The 18,442-nt window shown below is 38.8% G+C and overlaps 3 protein-coding genes across 3 annotated transcripts; 2 read left to right on the forward strand and 1 right to left on the reverse strand.

Annotated features, from left to right (window-relative positions):
• The first annotated feature begins 1,078 nt into the window (after nucleotides 1–1,078).
• On the forward strand, nucleotides 1,079–3,427 carry LOC134653093 (large ribosomal subunit protein eL27). Its single transcript, XM_063508389.1, has 3 exons — nucleotides 1,079–1,183; nucleotides 1,540–1,769; nucleotides 3,211–3,427. The coding sequence occupies exons 2-3, from the start codon at nucleotides 1,551–1,553 to the stop codon at nucleotides 3,394–3,396; spliced, it is 405 nt and encodes a 134-aa protein (XP_063364459.1). The 5' UTR covers nucleotides 1,079–1,183; nucleotides 1,540–1,550; the 3' UTR covers nucleotides 3,397–3,427.
• Nucleotides 3,428–5,709: 2,282 nt separating this feature from the next.
• LOC134652631 (dynactin subunit 2) lies at nucleotides 5,710–16,234 on the reverse strand. The gene is made up of 10 exons (XM_063507791.1): nucleotides 16,070–16,234; nucleotides 15,778–15,980; nucleotides 15,282–15,417; nucleotides 14,679–14,785; nucleotides 13,270–13,386; nucleotides 11,429–11,504; nucleotides 8,754–8,909; nucleotides 7,641–7,737; nucleotides 6,677–6,777; nucleotides 5,710–5,855 (listed from the first exon to the last, which is right to left on the reverse strand). Exons 1-10 carry the CDS (start codon nucleotides 16,103–16,105, stop codon nucleotides 5,778–5,780), a joined length of 1,107 nt encoding a protein of 368 aa, XP_063363861.1. The 5' UTR covers nucleotides 16,106–16,234; the 3' UTR covers nucleotides 5,710–5,777.
• Nucleotides 16,235–16,419: 185 nt separating this feature from the next.
• Nucleotides 16,420–17,612, forward strand: LOC134653094 (B-cell receptor-associated protein 31). Its single transcript, XM_063508390.1, has one exon. It carries the CDS (start codon nucleotides 16,542–16,544, stop codon nucleotides 17,205–17,207), a length of 666 nt encoding a protein of 221 aa, XP_063364460.1. The 5' UTR covers nucleotides 16,420–16,541; the 3' UTR covers nucleotides 17,208–17,612.
• Nucleotides 17,613–18,442: the final 830 nt, after the last annotated feature.

Raw genomic sequence — 18,442 nt, forward strand, 5'->3', positions numbered from 1 at the left:
CTCGCTTTTGCTATTGTCTATGAGTGGTCTATGCTATGCCGTCTATGGTCTACGCTATTCGTAGATAAAGCAACTGCTACACGGCTGGCAACAAAGCTTCCGACCGCCGGAAGACCAAAACGATATTGGAAGCCCCGTGAAGCTTGGAGGATATAATCAAACGGAGACGCCATGTCTGTAATTTTCTGTACAAAACAGTCTGCCGATTTTTGCGGGGGAGGGGAACGTCAAATGTATGCGTAACGTAAAAATAGCCATGTCAGATAAACGTCAGTCCATACATTGTGTATGACCGTTGGCCGCCTATTTTCGACAGAGGGGAAAGCTGTTAATGGCTACTCCGTTTAGTTGTATCCTCCAAGCCGTGAAGTGTTTTATCCTATAGTTGGTCAAACCAAATTGTCAGTAAATAAGAACAAAAAAAACTATACTCATCATTTTCTTTTGGGTGCTAGTACTAGTGTAAGACAAAAATAGTATGATTCTCTCTGTCTATGTTTGAAATGAGACAGTCCTTTGACAAACTATAAAGGTCCCAGTACACAATGGGCCATCGCCGGCCACTCCAAGGGACGCAGCCATGCGGTAGAATGAGATAGTAATATCACTTGCTCCCTCTAACGCATAAATGCGTCTCTTTGTAAATAGGAACAAAAAAAACTATATTCATCCTTATCTTTTGGGTGCTAATACTAGTGTAAGACAAAGACAGTATGATTCTCCTATGTTTGAAATCAAACAGACCTTTGACACACTATAGCTGGTCAACCAAATCTTGTCAGTAAAAAAAGGCGCGAAATTCAAATTTTCTATGGGACGATATCCCTTTGCACTACATTTTTCAAATTTGCCGCCTTTTTCTACTGTCAAGATCTGGTTGACCGAGTATATATGGTAAGCTGGCTTCCGCCCAAAATGTCCTTGCTAGTTTCCGACCGTGTAGTAGGTGGTTCATGGTTTGTGGCTTGCAACCACATTCTACATGGTTTAAAAATATTAAGGTTGCAGTGGTTGACCAAAGCCGTGTAGTAGGGCCTTTAGATCTATTTCAGCCATAGTTAAAACGGTAGCTTGATTTATATGATTCGACATTCGTTGAAATATTGACAACTGTCACTGTCACAGGAGGATTTAATTAATTTTATGGCAACACAGTCTTTTCTTGTCGACGAGTTATAGGAATGTGAGTTTCGTAAATTTACAAGAAAAATATCTATTTGAATCTGTGTTAATAAGAAACATTTGAAGCAAATTTCTTTACCAATATAAAGTGTGTGCATCGTACTGTGCGTCGCCATTAAGATTTTTAATATTAATTGAGATTTGTACACATATATTGATGAGTTCAAGTCGAAGTTGTACACACAGTTGATAGTGATTATTGTGGTGTTTCTCAACATAATTGTCATAAAAAGAAGTCTCAACTCGAAGAGACATTTGAAAAACACGATACGCTCATATTAATTGCGTATTTCAGAAGTTGTGAGTCAGTTTTAGTGAATCAAAACACGATTTTAGAGGTTAGTTTTGTTTTCGCAGATCCATACAAGATGGGTAAAATCATGAAACCCGGGAAGGTGGTGCTGGTCCTCAGCGGCCGGTACGCGGGCCGCAAGGCCATCGTCGTCAAAAACTACGACGAGGGAACGTCGGACAAACCCTATGGCCACGCTTTTGTCGCCGGCATCGACAGGTACCCGAGGAAAGTGCAGAAGAGGATGGGCAAAAACAAAATCCACAAGCGCTCCAAAGTCAAGCCTTTCGTTAAGGTAAGAATCTTAGAAATAGTAACATAACCTTAAAGTTTGTTTTGATAGTGAAATGCTCCATGTTATCTTTGAGATTTGATTGCATTTTTGCAAGACAATACGAGAAATCGGCCTTTAAGTTGATGATGACTTATGATTACATAAAAGTAAAGCATAAAGCTTATTAGATAGGTATTTAAGTAAAATGATTTTATCAAGCTATCAGCTGGCCGAATAAAAACTTGTGTGCAGTATAGTGATATACAGTAATTTCATAAAGCATCCTTAGCCTTATAAAATGACTGGTTTTACAATTTTTGATAAACCTGCATTATCCACTTACAATGTAATATTTTTTTCTCTTGAGCAAAATTATTGTAAGGAAACCTATATAGGGACATCTGTGAAGAAATTCAAAGTTGTGGGTACTATGGTGACAAAAGTGCTAACACAAGGAAGCATGACAATCTCATGTTAGTTTTTAAGTGTTGTATATTCATATTTTTATACACATATTTATTTTAGGAGTAGTTCTTTTGTGTAAAATTGTCACCTGATATTTGGTTCTTTTATCTTTTTCTGATTATACATATTTAATTTGACATAATTCAAACTTATAGTAAGTTTATTTCTCCAAGTGTACAACACAGCTTTTTATGCAATAAGCACAATTGACGCCCATGGGTCCCCAAGATTTGTGAATAGGTATGATTAGGTAGTAGTTCTCAAGTGAATGCAAAGCTCAGGGCTCATTAAAACACGGTCAGCCAGATACCTTAGAATTAGTATTGTAGTCTACTTTGCAGCAAGTATTCAATATCCTAGTATATCATACCCTATGGCCCAAAAAAGGTACCAAACCCCCCCAAATAGTAGTTTCTATGCAAAGTGAATAGTATTGCTGACTGTACATAGTTTAGGCTTCTATCATTCATGTCCAATAAATAAAACTGATCTGTAATCTAAGTATTTAAAAATAAATATACTCAATTTTTGTACAATTTAAGATATTTGTGTACATTATTATTATTCTCTTATTATTATTCTCTTTATTTACTTGAACTCTCTAGGCTAGGTGATTTATAATATGAATATAAAAGTAAAATATAAAAACACTTACAAAACAATAAAAAATTATTATTATTATTATGTAATTATAGGCGAGCAGCTATTGAGCTGATGAGCCTATGTCACACAGTGTCCAGTGTTATATAGTTCAAAGTTTGTATAGTCATATCACTTCACTAGTAATCATCTAGACTTATTGCTTAAAAGCCAATTGTCCAATCTGTTTTTAAACACATTGACCGAGGGGGCAGTCACAACACTATCCGGTAAACGGTTATTAATGTATCTATTAAGTGGCGTACTCTTGTGTTGGAGGCCAAGACTCATTTTGGGTCATTGCGCCAGCCAAGTAAGTAAGTAAGTATTAAATTAATCTTATTCTCCTTCATTCCAGGTAGTAAATTATAACCACCTTATGCCCACCCGTTACACAGTAGACTTCAGCTTCGAGAAGTTCTCCGCCAAGGACCTGAAGGACCCGGCCAAGCGCAAGAAGCTGCGCTTCAACACCAGGGTGCGCTTCGAGGAGAGATACAAGAGCGGGAAGAACAAGTGGTTCTTCCAGAAGCTTAGGTTTTAAGTACAAAATAAACATTGCGAGAGTAATGTAATGTGTAGTTTCATTTGGGAAGATCTTAGTCTACTCTTTTTGGTATTATAGCCTTTTGAAAGTCTTTTCTATAGGAGAGAATATAAATGATGCTTGAATATCACAAGGTTCATTGTGAAAATCATGCAATTTACAGTAAGCTGCAGAGATAACTGACCCCCCTGCAAACAATTTCTGTCCATTCAGTTAACTCTGCAGCTTCCTGTACATATATTGAACCTACAAAATAAAATATAATTGATATAGATGGATAGACCAAGGAATTGAAATGTGAAAGTAGTGGAAAATATTGTAATCATTAATCAATCTACACTTAAAATTATTTCTAGTAAAACAAACTATTGATACACAAAATGCTTCTTACAAAATTGACTTGAATGAATTTTATGCGTTCTTACTGGTATTTGTAAGAAACACATCAAAAATTAGTGAATAAAAGAAGACATTATTACCGGCACTTAAAACTAACATTAAAAAAACCTTTATACAAACTACGTTGACACAACGATAGCGTCATCTAATGTGCAAGTAGCGCCATCTATGTGCAAGAAGCCCCAGTTTATGCTGTCACTAAAAGTAAATACTCTTGTTTTATTTTTTTTCCATTTATCATTTGTTTGTGGTATAATTTGCAAACGTTTCTGCAAAGTTACACAATCTAGTTAATTAGAGAACGATTGATGCCTTAAGCGCCGCCTACTTGTGAAAACTGCGGCTTCTACGGTACGCGGTACGTGGCGGTGGCGTGGTGAGTACGTACAACCATTGTACATCAACATAAGTTTAATACTTTGTCTCAGTTTACTCAGAATGAGTGGGTTGTTACCAGGAACCACTATCACTACATAGTATAAAAGAAAGTCGCTTCCCGTTGTGTCTGTATGTATGCTTAGATCTTTAAAACTACGCAACGGATTTTGATGCAGTTTTTTTTAATAGAGTGATTCAAGAGGAAGGTTTATGTATAATTTGTTAACCCGTGCGAAGCCGGGGCGGGTCGCTAGTGATTAAAAAAAAAACAAAATATCAGCTTTATAAATTGCTTTATAATAAATTATTTTCTTAAGCAGTCTATCCTGATATTACAACAGCATTGATAAAAAATAAAAGCGGTTAATTAATCATTCCAAAAGAAATATTTATAATACATTTTATAGTTGCAAACACTGATGTTGATAATTATCTTCTCTAGTGATTCTACTAGGTTTATTTTAGAGTTCCCTGCACCTTCAAGCTGATTTATACAACAAAGAATTTAGAAAAATTCAAGCTAATCGCAGTGCTTTAAGGTGTATTTTACATAAACAAGCAGTCACGATCACGATAATATGACAGTGACATTAAAAATTATTAATTACTTAAGTATATGGTGATATTTTTTTTCGGAACATTATATTATGTTATATTCTTTAATGTCTAAAGTATATAAATCAGAATTCTGGTTATGGCCATGGCACCGTTATGTAAATAACTGCATCGGCGGCCAAACAGCCCAAAAATACTTATTTATAGGATGTAATTAAAATAACAGTGCAGGTAAATATGGTAACACCCGACTTTTAGATTACAACGAGCAACAATATTTTCATATTCCAATTTAACACTTTTACAGTGAGTGATACATTAATTTGATTCTGATATCTAATTAGTAAATTAACCGGGATTATCTAGCCGCGTTGTAACTTTGTAATATAATTTCTGTAGGTGCATCTAAACGGGCTATATTTTTAACTAACTAATGTGTAAATCACCCATTAGTTGCCTGCCTCTTTTTGCAGTAAAAGTGTTCAAGCTATAGTTGAAATTTCCTCAAGGTGATATTAATATTTGTGCATAAACCTTTATATGTTAAACAAAAGAAGCCGTTTCTTTTATGCAGATCGGTCAGCTCCGGTCTTCGGCACCTGTCCAAATGTCGTTTAAAGAGCAACTGTATCGTGATAGTATTAAGGTTCAAATTTATGTAACAGTTCATTCGGATGTAGAAGTTGTAGAACGATTGGCCGCCCGTATTTAGGTTTTTTTTTTGGATAACTAAACAAATGAGCTGTTACGTGAATTTGAACCTTATAAATAGGATGGTAACATTGCTTTTTAACGGCCTTGTGCATAAAAGAAACAATACCTTTTGTTTAACAAATTAGGGGTTTAAGCTCAAAGTAAGTAATACTCTGCAGCGAAAATGTGTGGCAGCCATCATAAAAATTAAATCTTATATTCATAGGGATTTCGAGTGGCCCTTCCACACTCGCTTGCCAAGTCGTTGCAGTTAGCTTATACACAAACTGTAGAAGCCCATTGACTAAGTTAATTTAAACAATAGTTGCCATTGTAAACTCGTGGTCGCCTCATCACGCGGTCAGCTTGCCGATGCGGTCGTCCAGTTTTTTGATCTCCTTCTGAAGGCTGTCGATGTTGTGCGCGAACACCTAAAAGAAAAAAATGTATTTCATTGTGTAAGTTAAGAGGAAAAGTCGCCCGAGTAAAAAGCGGCCGGCGACGCCATGACAGTTTGAATTGAACAAAACGTGCTAACGCGCTAAGAAATGTATTCGCCCAGTATCAATGCTTACGCTAGGCGCATATATGGTAGAAATATTAACTGTCCTCGACTGAAGTTTCGGTAGCTCAGTTGGCAACTTCGAACCTCGCCCGAGACAGTGAATTTTTACTCTTTAAATTGATTTCTCATATCATTTGCAGACGTTTCTGTTTAATACATAGAGAAATATAGTAAGACAAGAGTGCTCACTCCATACATCAGTTCAGACTATTAATTTCAGTGTCTACATCTAGCATCGAGTAGTGGAACTATCAGTACTGCTACTTGACAATAGATGTAGCCCCGACCGGAAAGTCTTATGCTGTTGAGATAAGACTTTCCGGTCGGTGCTACATCTATTGTCAAGTAGCAGTACTGATAGTTCCGCTACTCGATGCTAGATGCTAATAGTCTTTTTGGTACTAAAACTGATGTATGGAGTGAGCACTCTATGTATGTTTTTCTCTATGGTTTAATACAAAATAAATTACGCTCTCTCTAATTTGTTTACAATATCGGAACTAAAGTTTTTCTCATATGTACCTACTAATATTGAGACCCAAGAGACAGATTACAAAATTGCTCCACGAATTTAGCAAGTAAGGTCAGAAAGTGGGATCTTGAACGTTGCGATTGTTTGGAAACTTTGCTAACGAGTGAAAATACACCATAAATACCAACGAGAACAACATTTTCATATTATCTCACCTCTTGCACGCCCTGCAAGAGTTCCTTGTTGTTTTTGACGCCAGACGCGATGGTGCTCTGTAGCGTTTCTAGCTCCGTTAGGGATTTGCCGAAATTGCTCGCTGAAAAAAATATTGGACAATAGGGATGATGACACATGTTGAATTTTATAACAAAATCTAGTAAAATAGATAGCAAACCAGCAATTTATCACAATAATGTGGATATTAAAATAAAATATTGAAAAATTACAAAATTACAAGACCTGAAAGTTTCAAAATTTAAGTTTTTTTTAACTTCCTAAAACGATAAAAGTAAGGGTACCATTCGATTCCTTACATTTCATCCAAAAAAATATTGTATAGCAACTATATAGATAAACGCAATATTTGACGCGATGACGTCACGGCCTCTGTCCGTTTTGTGTAGGGCGTTTCGCGAGTGAAGTGCGACTGTCGGACTTTGACTACAATTTCTGACTTTTGTGTTACTTTAATGCAATGGGTCCCATATAGACATTTGATCCTAAAAACAAACCCGATCGATTGATACCATAAAAAAAATTAGTCATGTAGCCTATTTTACACACAAATCGACATAGACCCAGAGCAAGGTAACAAAGGGTTGTATTGAGACGGTATATTCCCATTTGTCCTCTTCGGGCACAGATGGGAATAGGTGCATTCATATTCCCATCTGTCCCCGCTTCATGTATACAGTACGCGGTCACATAGGGTTGGGACTGGGAATAAACCATTGAGACAAGATATTGGTTCTAGGTGAAATGTAAAGTCTTAGAAAATGTCATATGCCCTAAGGCTGCTGAAATACATAACGTTGTACTGCGCCATGTTTCGTGATCACTGGATTGTCAAACATCTTTCGACTCTAATTAAATGTATGGATTTGTCTTAGAACACATCTTATACAACCAATGTATCTTTGCCATAGGTGTCACATAGTTGTAGTCGTTAATAGTCTATACCTTGGTTGTGGAGAGATTCCAGGGCCTCCATTCTCTCAAGGATCTCTGAATGTGATATCCCGTCGATCTGCTGCACTAATTTATATAACTCGTTGACCTGAAAATTAAAACACAATTCTTGACATCATTTGAAAAACACACACGTTATTTTCTGAGGATAAAATGTCCCAAAAATTTGTACGTTCCACTACGTCACGCACATACAAGTGAAAAAATTGTTCACACTGAAACGTGGCGTAATGGAATGGACATTTTGGGACATATTTTTTTAGTGGTGGGATGGAGAATGCTGTCGATTCTGAGTAGAATGAGCCCTAGAATGTCCAGATTTGAAAGAATCAGGTTTTCAATATTTGTTTTAGAAAACGCCCCTTTGTGCTTTTGTTAGAGGCCAAATCGAGTTTTAGTTATCTGATTTGTGAGTGTCAAAAGTGACATTTTTGGTTGAAGAAATTTCACTTTTGACACTGACAGATCAGTATCCTATTGGAACATGATAGAATAACTAAAATTCGAATTGGCTACTTAAGGGTTTATTAGACGGCGCGCGAACTCGTATACGTTAGTTACATTGCGGACCATTGAGGTAACATCACTTCAGCTGACCGATCACATAACGCAACGTAATGAAACTCGCATACGAGTTCTCGCACCGTCTAAATGAGCCCTTAGTGTTTCAAAGTCATAAGGTATTCGTAAATAGGCAAAGCTCAACTCAGATGGCGCTGAGGAGAAACAGTTCCATGAGAATGATTTCTAGGATTCGCAGGTAAAAAACAAAGACCAAAATTATCGTCTAATAGCGACCTTACGCCGCGGACATAGAGTGTAGTTCACCTTGGCGTCGAGCTCGGGGTCGGAGGGGCGCGCGCGTCCGGTCTGCGCTGCCAGTGTGGCGGCCGCGCCGCACAGCGTCGCCTGTCAAAGTTATCGTCTAACAGCGACCTTACGCCGCGGACACAGAGTGTAGTTCACCTTGGCGTCGAGCTCGGGGTCGGAGGGGCGCGCGCGTCCGGTCTGCGCTGCCAGTGTGGCGGCCGCGCCGCACAGCGTCGCCTGTCAAAGTTATCGTCTAACAGCGACCTTACGCCGCGGACATAGAGCGTAGTTCACCTTGGCGTCGAGCTCGGGGTCGGAGGGGCGGGCGGCGCGTATGGCCTCGACGTTGGCGAGCAGCGAGGCGGCGCGCGCGTCCGCCGCCGCCAGCTCCGCGGGCCGCAGCAGGGCGGCCTGCGCCGCGAGCGTCGCCGCCGCGCCGCACAGCGTCGCCTGTCAAACACAAACTAAATTATAGGGCGGGGTCCCGTTGTTTCCCATAAAGTTTCAAGTCATAATGTATTGTTTGTAGGCCGGATTTTGGCTTCAATCCGAGGATCCGGCCGGATTGGTATTTCGGATAAAAAATCATCAAGTCACGTATTTTATTATGTTTTTTAGCGTTATATGCGAAGTTAAGGATATTTTTAATGGATTAATAAAACGGCTGTTTTAAGTTTCAAAAATTAACGTTTTTATTACTTAATCACTAAGTCTTATTACAATAATCCGTGTCACAAATTAAAATCTTCTTTTTCTCTTAAAATATCTATAGCCCAACCCACATTTCCCACAAAAAGGTGCTTTCAATTCAACCATTTTAGTTTGAGCAAACAAAATTAATGAAAGTGCATACATTAAAACATTTATTCACACATTATAGAACATATTTACATAAGCCCCACGGTAAGCTCAAGAAAGCTTGTGTTGTGGGTACTCAGACAACGATATATTTAATATACAAATACTTAAATACATAGAAAACAACTATGACTCAGAAACAAATATCTGTGCTCATCACAAAAATAAATGCCCTTACCGGGATTCGAACCCAGGACCGCGGCTTCACAGGCAGGGTCACTACCGACTAGGCCAGACCGGTCGTCAAAAGTCAACAGTTCAACATATATTCCTCTAATTACTTTTAATTCGACAAAACATTTAACTTAACTGCTGAAGTGCTGAATGAAGTTTTATAAGTATTTATTCATTATTCTTTATTAACTGGGCTATAATGGTTTATGCAAGATAAAACGAAACAACACGTACATTTAATTACAATGTAACAACACAATTAATTGAATATAAAACAATTCAGTACTTACGGTGCACGGGAATCTCAACACTACGACGACATCACGACACATATTTCGTCGGCTAGAAGACTGGCGTCAACTAACAAAAAAGTTGTTGTATTGCTGTTTGCGAGCGAGAAAATACAGCAACGTCGCAGCCGCGCCGCATACATCGCGCGCGTCGAGCGACGTTCGAATATTGGCGAGAACTTTTAAATTTTAGCGTTATTTTATACACTTGATTCATTTTACCGGATCCGAGACCGGATCCGGTAACTTGAAAAATGTGCCGGATCCGGCCGGATTACCGGATCCGCCGGACCGGATTGCAATCCCTAATTGTTTGTCATATTATCATTACTCATAAAACTGGAACCGTTAACATTTCAGGATTTTCGTTAGGTTAGGTTAGGTTTGTTTTATGGCAATCCTGAAAAGTGACGCGTTTCTGAACCAAATGAATTATGACTAACGAAAATGCGGGCAAACAATACATTATGGCTTAAAACTATTTGGGAAACAATAGAGACCCTTATAGGGCGATACGAGACTTTGCAGTGTCCTCAAATTTAATTATCGTGTGTACGTCACTATTAGCACGTATACTATTAAAAATCATAGGGTCCATGTAAAACTTACTATTAACACGTACATGTACATCCGTAACAACCATGGATGCAATAAATGAATGAATAAAGCTGCCGCGCTCAGCATAAGAGCAGTAATTTAGTAATTATATGGTGCTACAGGGGCGGGATTAAAGAAAATACGTGTCTATGTCAAAAATTTCAAGGGCCATATGTACTGCTACTGTTAATATAATTAATTTTATAATATGGACTCTCAATTGTCTGAATTAAATGAATTTTATTTATTAAAACGTTGTACAATACACGTGCGAAAAGATAAATCGCAACTCGTGTCGGTTTAAAAGGGAGTGTTTCAATTTATCACCACTTGTTGCGAATTTATTACTTTTCGCACTTGTATCGTAATGTACTATTACAGTACATACTTATAGTGCTAATTTACCGCCCTAGTGCGGTAACTAGCACTATACGTGCGTATGTCGAAAATTTAAACGGCCACATGTGCTGTAAAACAATACACGTGCGAAAAGGTAATACTCAAGAGTGGCGATAAATTAAAACACGACCGAAGGGAGTGTTTTAAATCGACACGAGTTGCTACTTTTCGCACTTGTATCGTAATGTACCAAATTGAAATCTCTTTCCATTGTGAAACATATCGTACGTTGCAGTGGGAATGAGCCCACACAGGATTCATGAGTTTAGAGACATAAGATTGTACATACCTCTCCGGTTGCAGCCTGCAGTCTTCGAAAAGAGCCCAACCAGGCCATGGGTTTAGAGACAGATTGTACATACCTCTCCGGTTGCAGCCTGCAGTCTTCGAAAAGAGCCCAACCAGGCCATGGGTTTAGAGACAGATTGTACATACCTCTCCGGTTGCAGCTGCAGTCTTCGGAAAGAGCCCACCCAGGCCATGGGTTTAGAGACAGATTGTACATACCTCTCCGGTTGCAGCTGCAGTCTTCGGAAAGAGCCCACCCAGGCCATGGGTTTAGAGACAGATTGTACATACCTCTCCGGTTGCAGCTGCAGTCTTCGGAAAGAGCCCACCCAGGCCATGGGTTTAGAGACAGATTGTACATACCTCTCCGGTTGCAGCCTGCAGTCTTCGGAAAGCCTCTTCGTCTCTTACGCCGGCGGCTTGCTCCAACTTGTGTAACCTTTAAAGATATTAAAGTCAAAATGTGTGGATTTCTAATAAAAATATGACGGTTATAGTGGCACTATGACATTTTATCACTTCAAAGTAGGTAGTCTTAGTGGGCACACAGACCAATTCGAACGTAAACTGACATCAGAATGATATTTGAATCATAGTGCGTCTCGCCCCCGCCAATGCGTGTAGGGGCAAGTACGAGCGAAGTGCACGATAAGCTATCTAACTGATGTCATTCAGATATCCGTCTACGTTCGAATTGAAGTCGCGCTTTCCGTTTTGAACTGGCGACCTAGCCAAGGTGAGGATCGCTTGCGCTTCGCCATCGAATCACTTTGTGTCTCTCTATCACTCTTCCATTAGTGTGACAGTGACAGTTGCGTTTCGTTCGTTACGGAGCGTTAGCGACTGGCATGTTGTCTAGGGGGCCTGGACAGTCTGAACTGAACTGAAAATTATACGGGCAATATCGATGAAGACTGAGCCTAGATTCACACGGCGTTAATTTTTCCCGTATACCGGATACGGGATTTTATCGAATACCGCAGTGACAGCAAAAATCTGTAGAGGGTGCGCTACGCGTACACTCACACTCCCTTAGTTTAGCCCTATATAAGCTTTAACATGACGTTATTCAAGACATTATAGATCGATACTCCAAGCAAGTTGTTTCATTCAACGTCCCACATCACATGGCGACCCTGCCAGTGCGGCCTTGTGCTGCACTGGCGGCGGGCCGCGCCAGCCAACGGCGTCTATGCCGAAAAGCCGTGCAATTTTGAAAGTTGCGACAAAAAATACCATCTAGCCGCCTAGACTGTAGGCCCTACAGGCCTATAATAAGGTCTCCAATTCCTTTCTATTTCGATCTTTATCCTAACAAGTTTTGACACGTCCCACACGAATAGAGGAAATTGTTCACTTCCAATTTTGTTTTTAGGTAATATTGGTTTTAGAATGTTGTCATTGTAACATTGGTCCTGTAAATTATAGCCTGACCAGTAATATATGATAATTGTCAAGAGGGCGCTGTTATTCTCATGTATAGGGTGACAATTCAGTGTAGTATGAAAAAATTAGTTCCAGTGAAATTCCGCAACATGGCGCACCCTCAATAGATCCTGGTTCACCTATACATTACCAAGTTAAGTTGTTTTAATAGATCCTGGTGGTATTTTCTTTACCAAAATCAACAGTAGGTACCTATGTTGCTTTTATTAGCTGTAGTTTTAGGTGTGGACTATTGTAGTAAAAATAATAAAGGAGAAACGAGAAAGGACAAAGTAATGAATAATTAAGATAAAGGTTTTCGACCAGTGTGTTGCCAGTGATAATATACGACACAGACGGTGTGCGATGGTGCGTGTGTTAGAAAACCCGAAAATACATTCTGTTCCTTATGCCATTCAGACTCTAGGGCGCTTGAAAAAAAGTTCATTATTTTTTAATGCATCCCTTCAAAAGCACCGTCAAAGACTACTGTAAAAATGTATTTACTACACAATATTAGAATAAAACCCCGAAACATCGAACTCCTATGTAAGTAAATATGATATTGATGATAGCGGAATCAATACTGTATGAGCAGAGTTAGCTTAGACGAACTGTATTATAGTAAAACGCGCCCATCTTGCCCGTAGAAAAAAGGCGCGAAATTCAAATTTTCTATAGGGAGTCAACTGTGTATTTCTTTTAAATATATATATGTCGCCTTTTTCCACTGACAAGGTCGGTTGCTGTGCCAGAGTGTATATAATATTGGAACATACCTGTGTTCTAGCTGAGCGATGCGCGTGGTCTGCGCGAGGTTGACCTCTGGCTTCAGCTTGAGACTAGCGGTCGCTACGCCCGGCTGCTTTTTCTTACCGCCCTGGGCTAAATACTCCCTGAAATATGATTCAAATAAAATAAATTTTATTGAAATTGTAGCCGCCGTGCAGGTCAAGAGCTCGACGACTCAAATAAAAAGCTTCAATTCTTATAGTGAACTGATATAATTCTCCAAGGTACTGGTTTACAAGGGTTCTTGCCAAAACGGTTAAATGTAGAAGTGGTGTAGTTATTGTATGAAGGCTGATGAGAGAGTGATTTGCATAATTTCAATAGTACAAAAGGTGGTTTAAATTTAGGTGCCTCTAATTGGCCGCGATACAAAGTATGTGGAGCGCTCCTATTGGCGCTTAAGAAAAGCTTCCGAATACTAGCCGAGCCCGACGGCCGCGTTTAGCTACTGCATTAGGAATATAGGTATTGAGATTTTATACAAATATAAAGGTTGCGTTCGCAACAGAAATTTTATTTAAGTTTGAAATAAAAAAATTGAAAAAAGCGGATGTAATAATAAAGGTTTGTCTTCAAGGCAAAATTCCCTTTCTTAAATATAGAACTTGAGATTTCTACATAAACTAGATAATGGTTCTATACCTACCTTGGTTATAAATGGTGGTACCAATCGTTTTTAGAGCAGTCAATAGATATATATATTACTATTCGTCCATTGATCCAATGGGGTTGGCAGATGACCCAGCATAGCTTGCCCTGTCAATCCCTAGAGTTGTGTCAAATTGTGTTTTTTTTAATAGAATTTTATCAATGTTATGCCCTGGACGCCAGTCCTTTAACCTTTTGGACGCCAATGACCGATATATCCGCACCGTAGGTTCAACGCCAAAGACCGATTAATCGGTCGCAGACCACAGAGCAACATCGACCTACGTGCATGTACATAAAGTTCAACTTCAGTTTTGACACTTCAATGATGAGGTGTCTGAGTGACAGCTTTTGTGTTTGACACGGCATGGAAAAGGTTAAGTCAACTCTCATAGAACTCAACTAAAGAAAGGAGCAAGCTATGATGGCGTCATCTAAGCAAACCTTTGACAGTCGCTAACCCCATTGTAAAGTCGTTACAAAATACATACAAAGGACTGGTTGAGACGACGCTACCTCTTTTCCATCCCGTTACTCTGTTGTGGTGTAGGGTTTGAATCATATTCTTTCAAGACCTTGTGTCTTGGGCAGTTTGGGTTACCTATACCTACCTCCTAACACCCTATTCCTAATACAACCATCTCTTGCTCTATGAAATATCATGTATTTTTTCCAGGTCTTCTAGGTCAGGGCCATCTTGGAGGAGGTTATCAAGAAAATGCTATAAGTACTTATTTAAAAATCTCACTTGAGTTTTTCAGCCGTGGGGTCCACATGTTCACCTTCCTCAAGCTTCAGCTCTTCCAGAATCTTCTTGGTCGCGTTTATTTGAGTCGCCAGGCGGGAATACTCGTCCTAGGCAAATAAAAGATGTTTATTTTACATACAGGAATCTTAAATCTTTAGGCATACTCTGTAAAAAATAGGTATGGTTTCAATTAGAGATGGGCCGAATATGGACCGAACCGAATATTCGGGTGGGATAAAACTGACTAAAACGTTGAAAAAACAAGGTCATACAGGTCTGCGATCTGCACTTCGGGCATGTTTTAACCCTTCCCCTCTGGACCGGCTGGGAATGTTTATGAAAAGAAACAGAACCGTCTCTTGCCTGACCGCGAAGTGCATCCGTGCCAGCTAGCGGACACCCTTAAAAAGAATTTGTTTATTTGGCCGAATATGAACATTGAAAAATATGCCGAATACCGAATAAGCTCTAGTTTCAATGAAAATGTATGAGGATATTGATCGAGTCACTTGTTGCCAGGCGGCGCGAGTGGTGGTTCTAGACTTGAATGAGTTTTTTCTGGATGACAGCATCTTTTATGAGAAGGCAATAATTTATTGTTACCTTTTCACTCTCCGTAGCCTTATTCTGCTGTTCAGCCACTTGTTCCAGCAAGTCTGAGAACTCGCATCGCAGCCTGTTGTAGCGCTCCAAGACTGTCTCTGGTTCACCTTCGGCTGCCAGCTCGTATTCACCAGCCCTGACAATTTATATGTTGCAGATTTAATTACTTGATTTAAACTTGGCATAGTAAACAATGTTTAAATCAAAATACAATATTTGAAATTGTACTAAAATGAAATTTAAATTATCTGGTACATAGTTAACATACACCATAATCTGGCACTGAAATAGAGGTATGGAGTCTAACTGTTAAATTTTACCATTTAGTTTTACATTTAAAAGCTTCCTTCTGTTTGTAAATGGTCAAAAAGAAAAAAAAAACTGGATAAATCATATACATATGGATGAATTATTTAAAAATTGCTCTTAATAAAATACAAATATATAGAGAAAGAAACTGGTGTTTTATCCTCCAATGAAAGAAATCTTTATTTACCTGTATCCAATCCTACTTTTTCTGCTCAAACGGTCAGAGAAATCCACTGCACCAGTCAAAAACTTCCCTTTGAAGTTATTGAAAGAATCCTTCACAGACAAGTGCAGGGTTTCGATACATTCGTTCTCTTCTTCCTCAAAGGGCTCCTGCTGATCGGCTTCAGGCAAGTCGCCGGTTTCATATACATCAGGCTGATCGTAAGCCTGAAAAATGTAACATTCTGTTGTAGGTTTACCCAAATATGACCATGTTTAATCGATATCTTTGGCGGACAATATGGAGCAATACTTACTATGCCTGGTAAATTTTCGTATTTTGGGTCTGCCATTTTTTAATGAATGGTAAATAGAATCGTAGTTCTATAAATTATTATCAATTTTAAATATACAAATTCGGGCAAAAGTGACGTCAGTGGTTTTCGTCTTTTGTCAACTTTGACAATTTCGTTTCGTTCCTAGCAGATTGCGATTAAAAAAGATAAACGACAATAGAACTATCCTAAAGATCTTCGTAAAAATTGTGTGTAACGGAATGTAAAGTAACGTTCTGAAACCATTATTTAAATTCCAAACAGTATTGCCAATACAGCAAATGGTACACGTCATTTCATTTTCATTATCGTCTTGTTGTGTCGTCTTGACTTTGGAGTCGGTGATTCACCGCTATTTCTTACCTTTTGCGATTTCGTAAATATTCCATCATTCTGTGTTTTGTATCCGTAGTCGGACAACTAAAATCCAGTGCTTAATAAATACATATTCACCATGAGTCTTCAGTGGACCATCATCGCGACGTTTTTGTACACCGAAATAGCCATCGTCTGCTTGCTCGCATTGCCGATCGCTAGTCCTTCCAAATGGCAAAAGTTGTTCAGGTCAAAATTCCTGGCTTATATAAGCGGACAAGCGTCGGTGTACTTCCTGATCCTTATCGGAGTGCTGGTGTTATGCCTGCTCGACGCCATTCGGGAGATGCAGAAGTATTCGAACATCGAGAGCTCGGACCACCAGCACCTGGACGCCGAGATGCAGGGTAACATGCGTCTGTTCCGCGCTCAGAGAAACTTCTACATCTCCGGCTTCGCTCTGTTCCTGCTAGTCGTGATCCGCCGGCTGGTGCAGTTGATTTCGGAACTGGCAACTCTTTTGGCTCAGTCTGAGGCAAATTTCCGTCAGGCGCAGAGCGCGTCCGTGGCTGCGAGGTCGCTGCTGGCCCAGGCGGGAGCCGGCGACGAGGCTACCAAGAAGCAGCTCGAGGACTTCAAGGATCAAATCACAGCTCTAGAGAAAGAACTTTCCAAAGAGAGAAAAGATAAGGAGGCTGTAAAGTCGCAGGCTGAAAGTCTGTCAAAGGAGTATGACAGGCTCACGGAGGAACACAGCAAGCTGCAAAAGAAGCTCACAATCAGCGGCGACAAAAAAGATGAGTAATTCTAAGATTGTTGACTGTTTAAAGTCCATTCTCATTTGCTAATCTATGTAGTGCTAAAGATAATTGACTTGCTTCAACTTTCTAGTGAGATATGAAATAACAAAATACACTTCACTGAATGATTTGTGGACCTTGTGTCCATGTAAGAAGGTTTACTAGTGTTATTAGAAGAAACATACTTCAGGGTTACATATGTTTATTGAAAGTTAGCAAGCAAAGTTGGTAAACATTAAACAATATTCTTCCTGCATTGTAACATCTTAACTTATGGCAATTTATTGGTCATTCTAATATTACATTTTCTGTGCTTTTTCTGAAAAGTGCTAGTAGATCATATGTGAGCTTCTTGAACAAAATGTTCACTAAAGCTATTCCAAATGCATTATTATACATATTTAGTAAAAAGTTAAGATTGCATAATTATTCAACTTCTGCAATTTTTGCTTTTTGCAATTATTTGTTTCACTGTTATTTAATTCTGTTCAACTAAGGTATTATTAGAACAGATGTAGATTTCAAGATATGTACTACTATGATGCACATGTTGCTTTATTGCAAGAACAAACATTTAAAAAGCATTACTCACTATTAATAAAAGTTACTGCATAATTATGCCCATACTATTGAATAAACTTTTAATTTTCAGTCCAAAGTGCCTATAGATTGTTCTATTCTGGGTTGAAGGTTTCTGAAGATATTTTTAAGGTATGCTTTTTAATTTGATTAATGTTTTTTAGTCAGCATTTAATTGTAGGTTATGTTTGCTTGTACTGTTTCTATGGTTTTTGTTATGTATAAGACAGCTTTGAAAGTATAATGAAAACTATATATTTTTATAGTAACATCCCTGTATTCCCTGTCAATGATGATACATTATATTTTAGTGGTCTTAAGTCTTCAGTGTAATTTTTATACTAATTCTCAGACTCAGTATCTTATATGAGAATTGTAGTAAGGCACAAACAAATGTGACGTTCCACGGGAAAAGGTACCTTATGGCGGTCGGCGCTTACGTCACGTAACACCTCATTAGTATTGGAGCGTTGTTAATAAAAGCGTAAGCGCCAGCTTATACCTTTAACTAGGCGTAGCTACCAAATTGTCTATATATAAACTATAGTTACCTATCAGAGTGCGTAGCCAACATGCTAATTGTTTACGCTCCGTAGCGAACAAAGCACAACTGTTACTGTCCCAGTAATATGGAAGAATGACAGAGAGACAGTGTTTTGTT

This window comes from Cydia amplana, chromosome 12 (assembly GCF_948474715.1).
Source record: "Cydia amplana chromosome 12, ilCydAmpl1.1, whole genome shotgun sequence".
Lineage (NCBI taxonomy): Eukaryota > Metazoa > Arthropoda > Insecta > Lepidoptera > Tortricidae > Cydia > Cydia amplana.

Coding starts and splice junctions, on each gene's coding strand:
- LOC134652631 (XM_063507791.1), bottom strand. CDS start 16,105: ATGGCAGACCCAAAATACGAAAATTTACCAGGCATA. Junction 15,981..16,069: donor ACGAAAATTTACCAGGCATA/GTAAGTATTGCT, acceptor TACATTTTTCAG/GCTTACGATCAGCCTGATGT. Junction 8,910..11,428: donor TGCAGGCTGCAACCGGAGAG/GTATGTACAATC, acceptor TGTGTTTGACAG/GCGACGCTGTGCGGCGCGGC.
- LOC134653094 (XM_063508390.1), top strand. CDS start 16,542: ATGAGTCTTCAGTGGACCATCATCGCGACGTTTTTGTACACCGAAATA.
- LOC134653093 (XM_063508389.1), top strand. CDS start 1,551: ATGGGTAAAATCATGAAACCCGGGAAGGTGGTGCTGGTCCTCAGCGGC. Junction 1,770..3,210: donor AAGTCAAGCCTTTCGTTAAG/GTAAGAATCTTA, acceptor CCTTCATTCCAG/GTAGTAAATTATAACCACCT.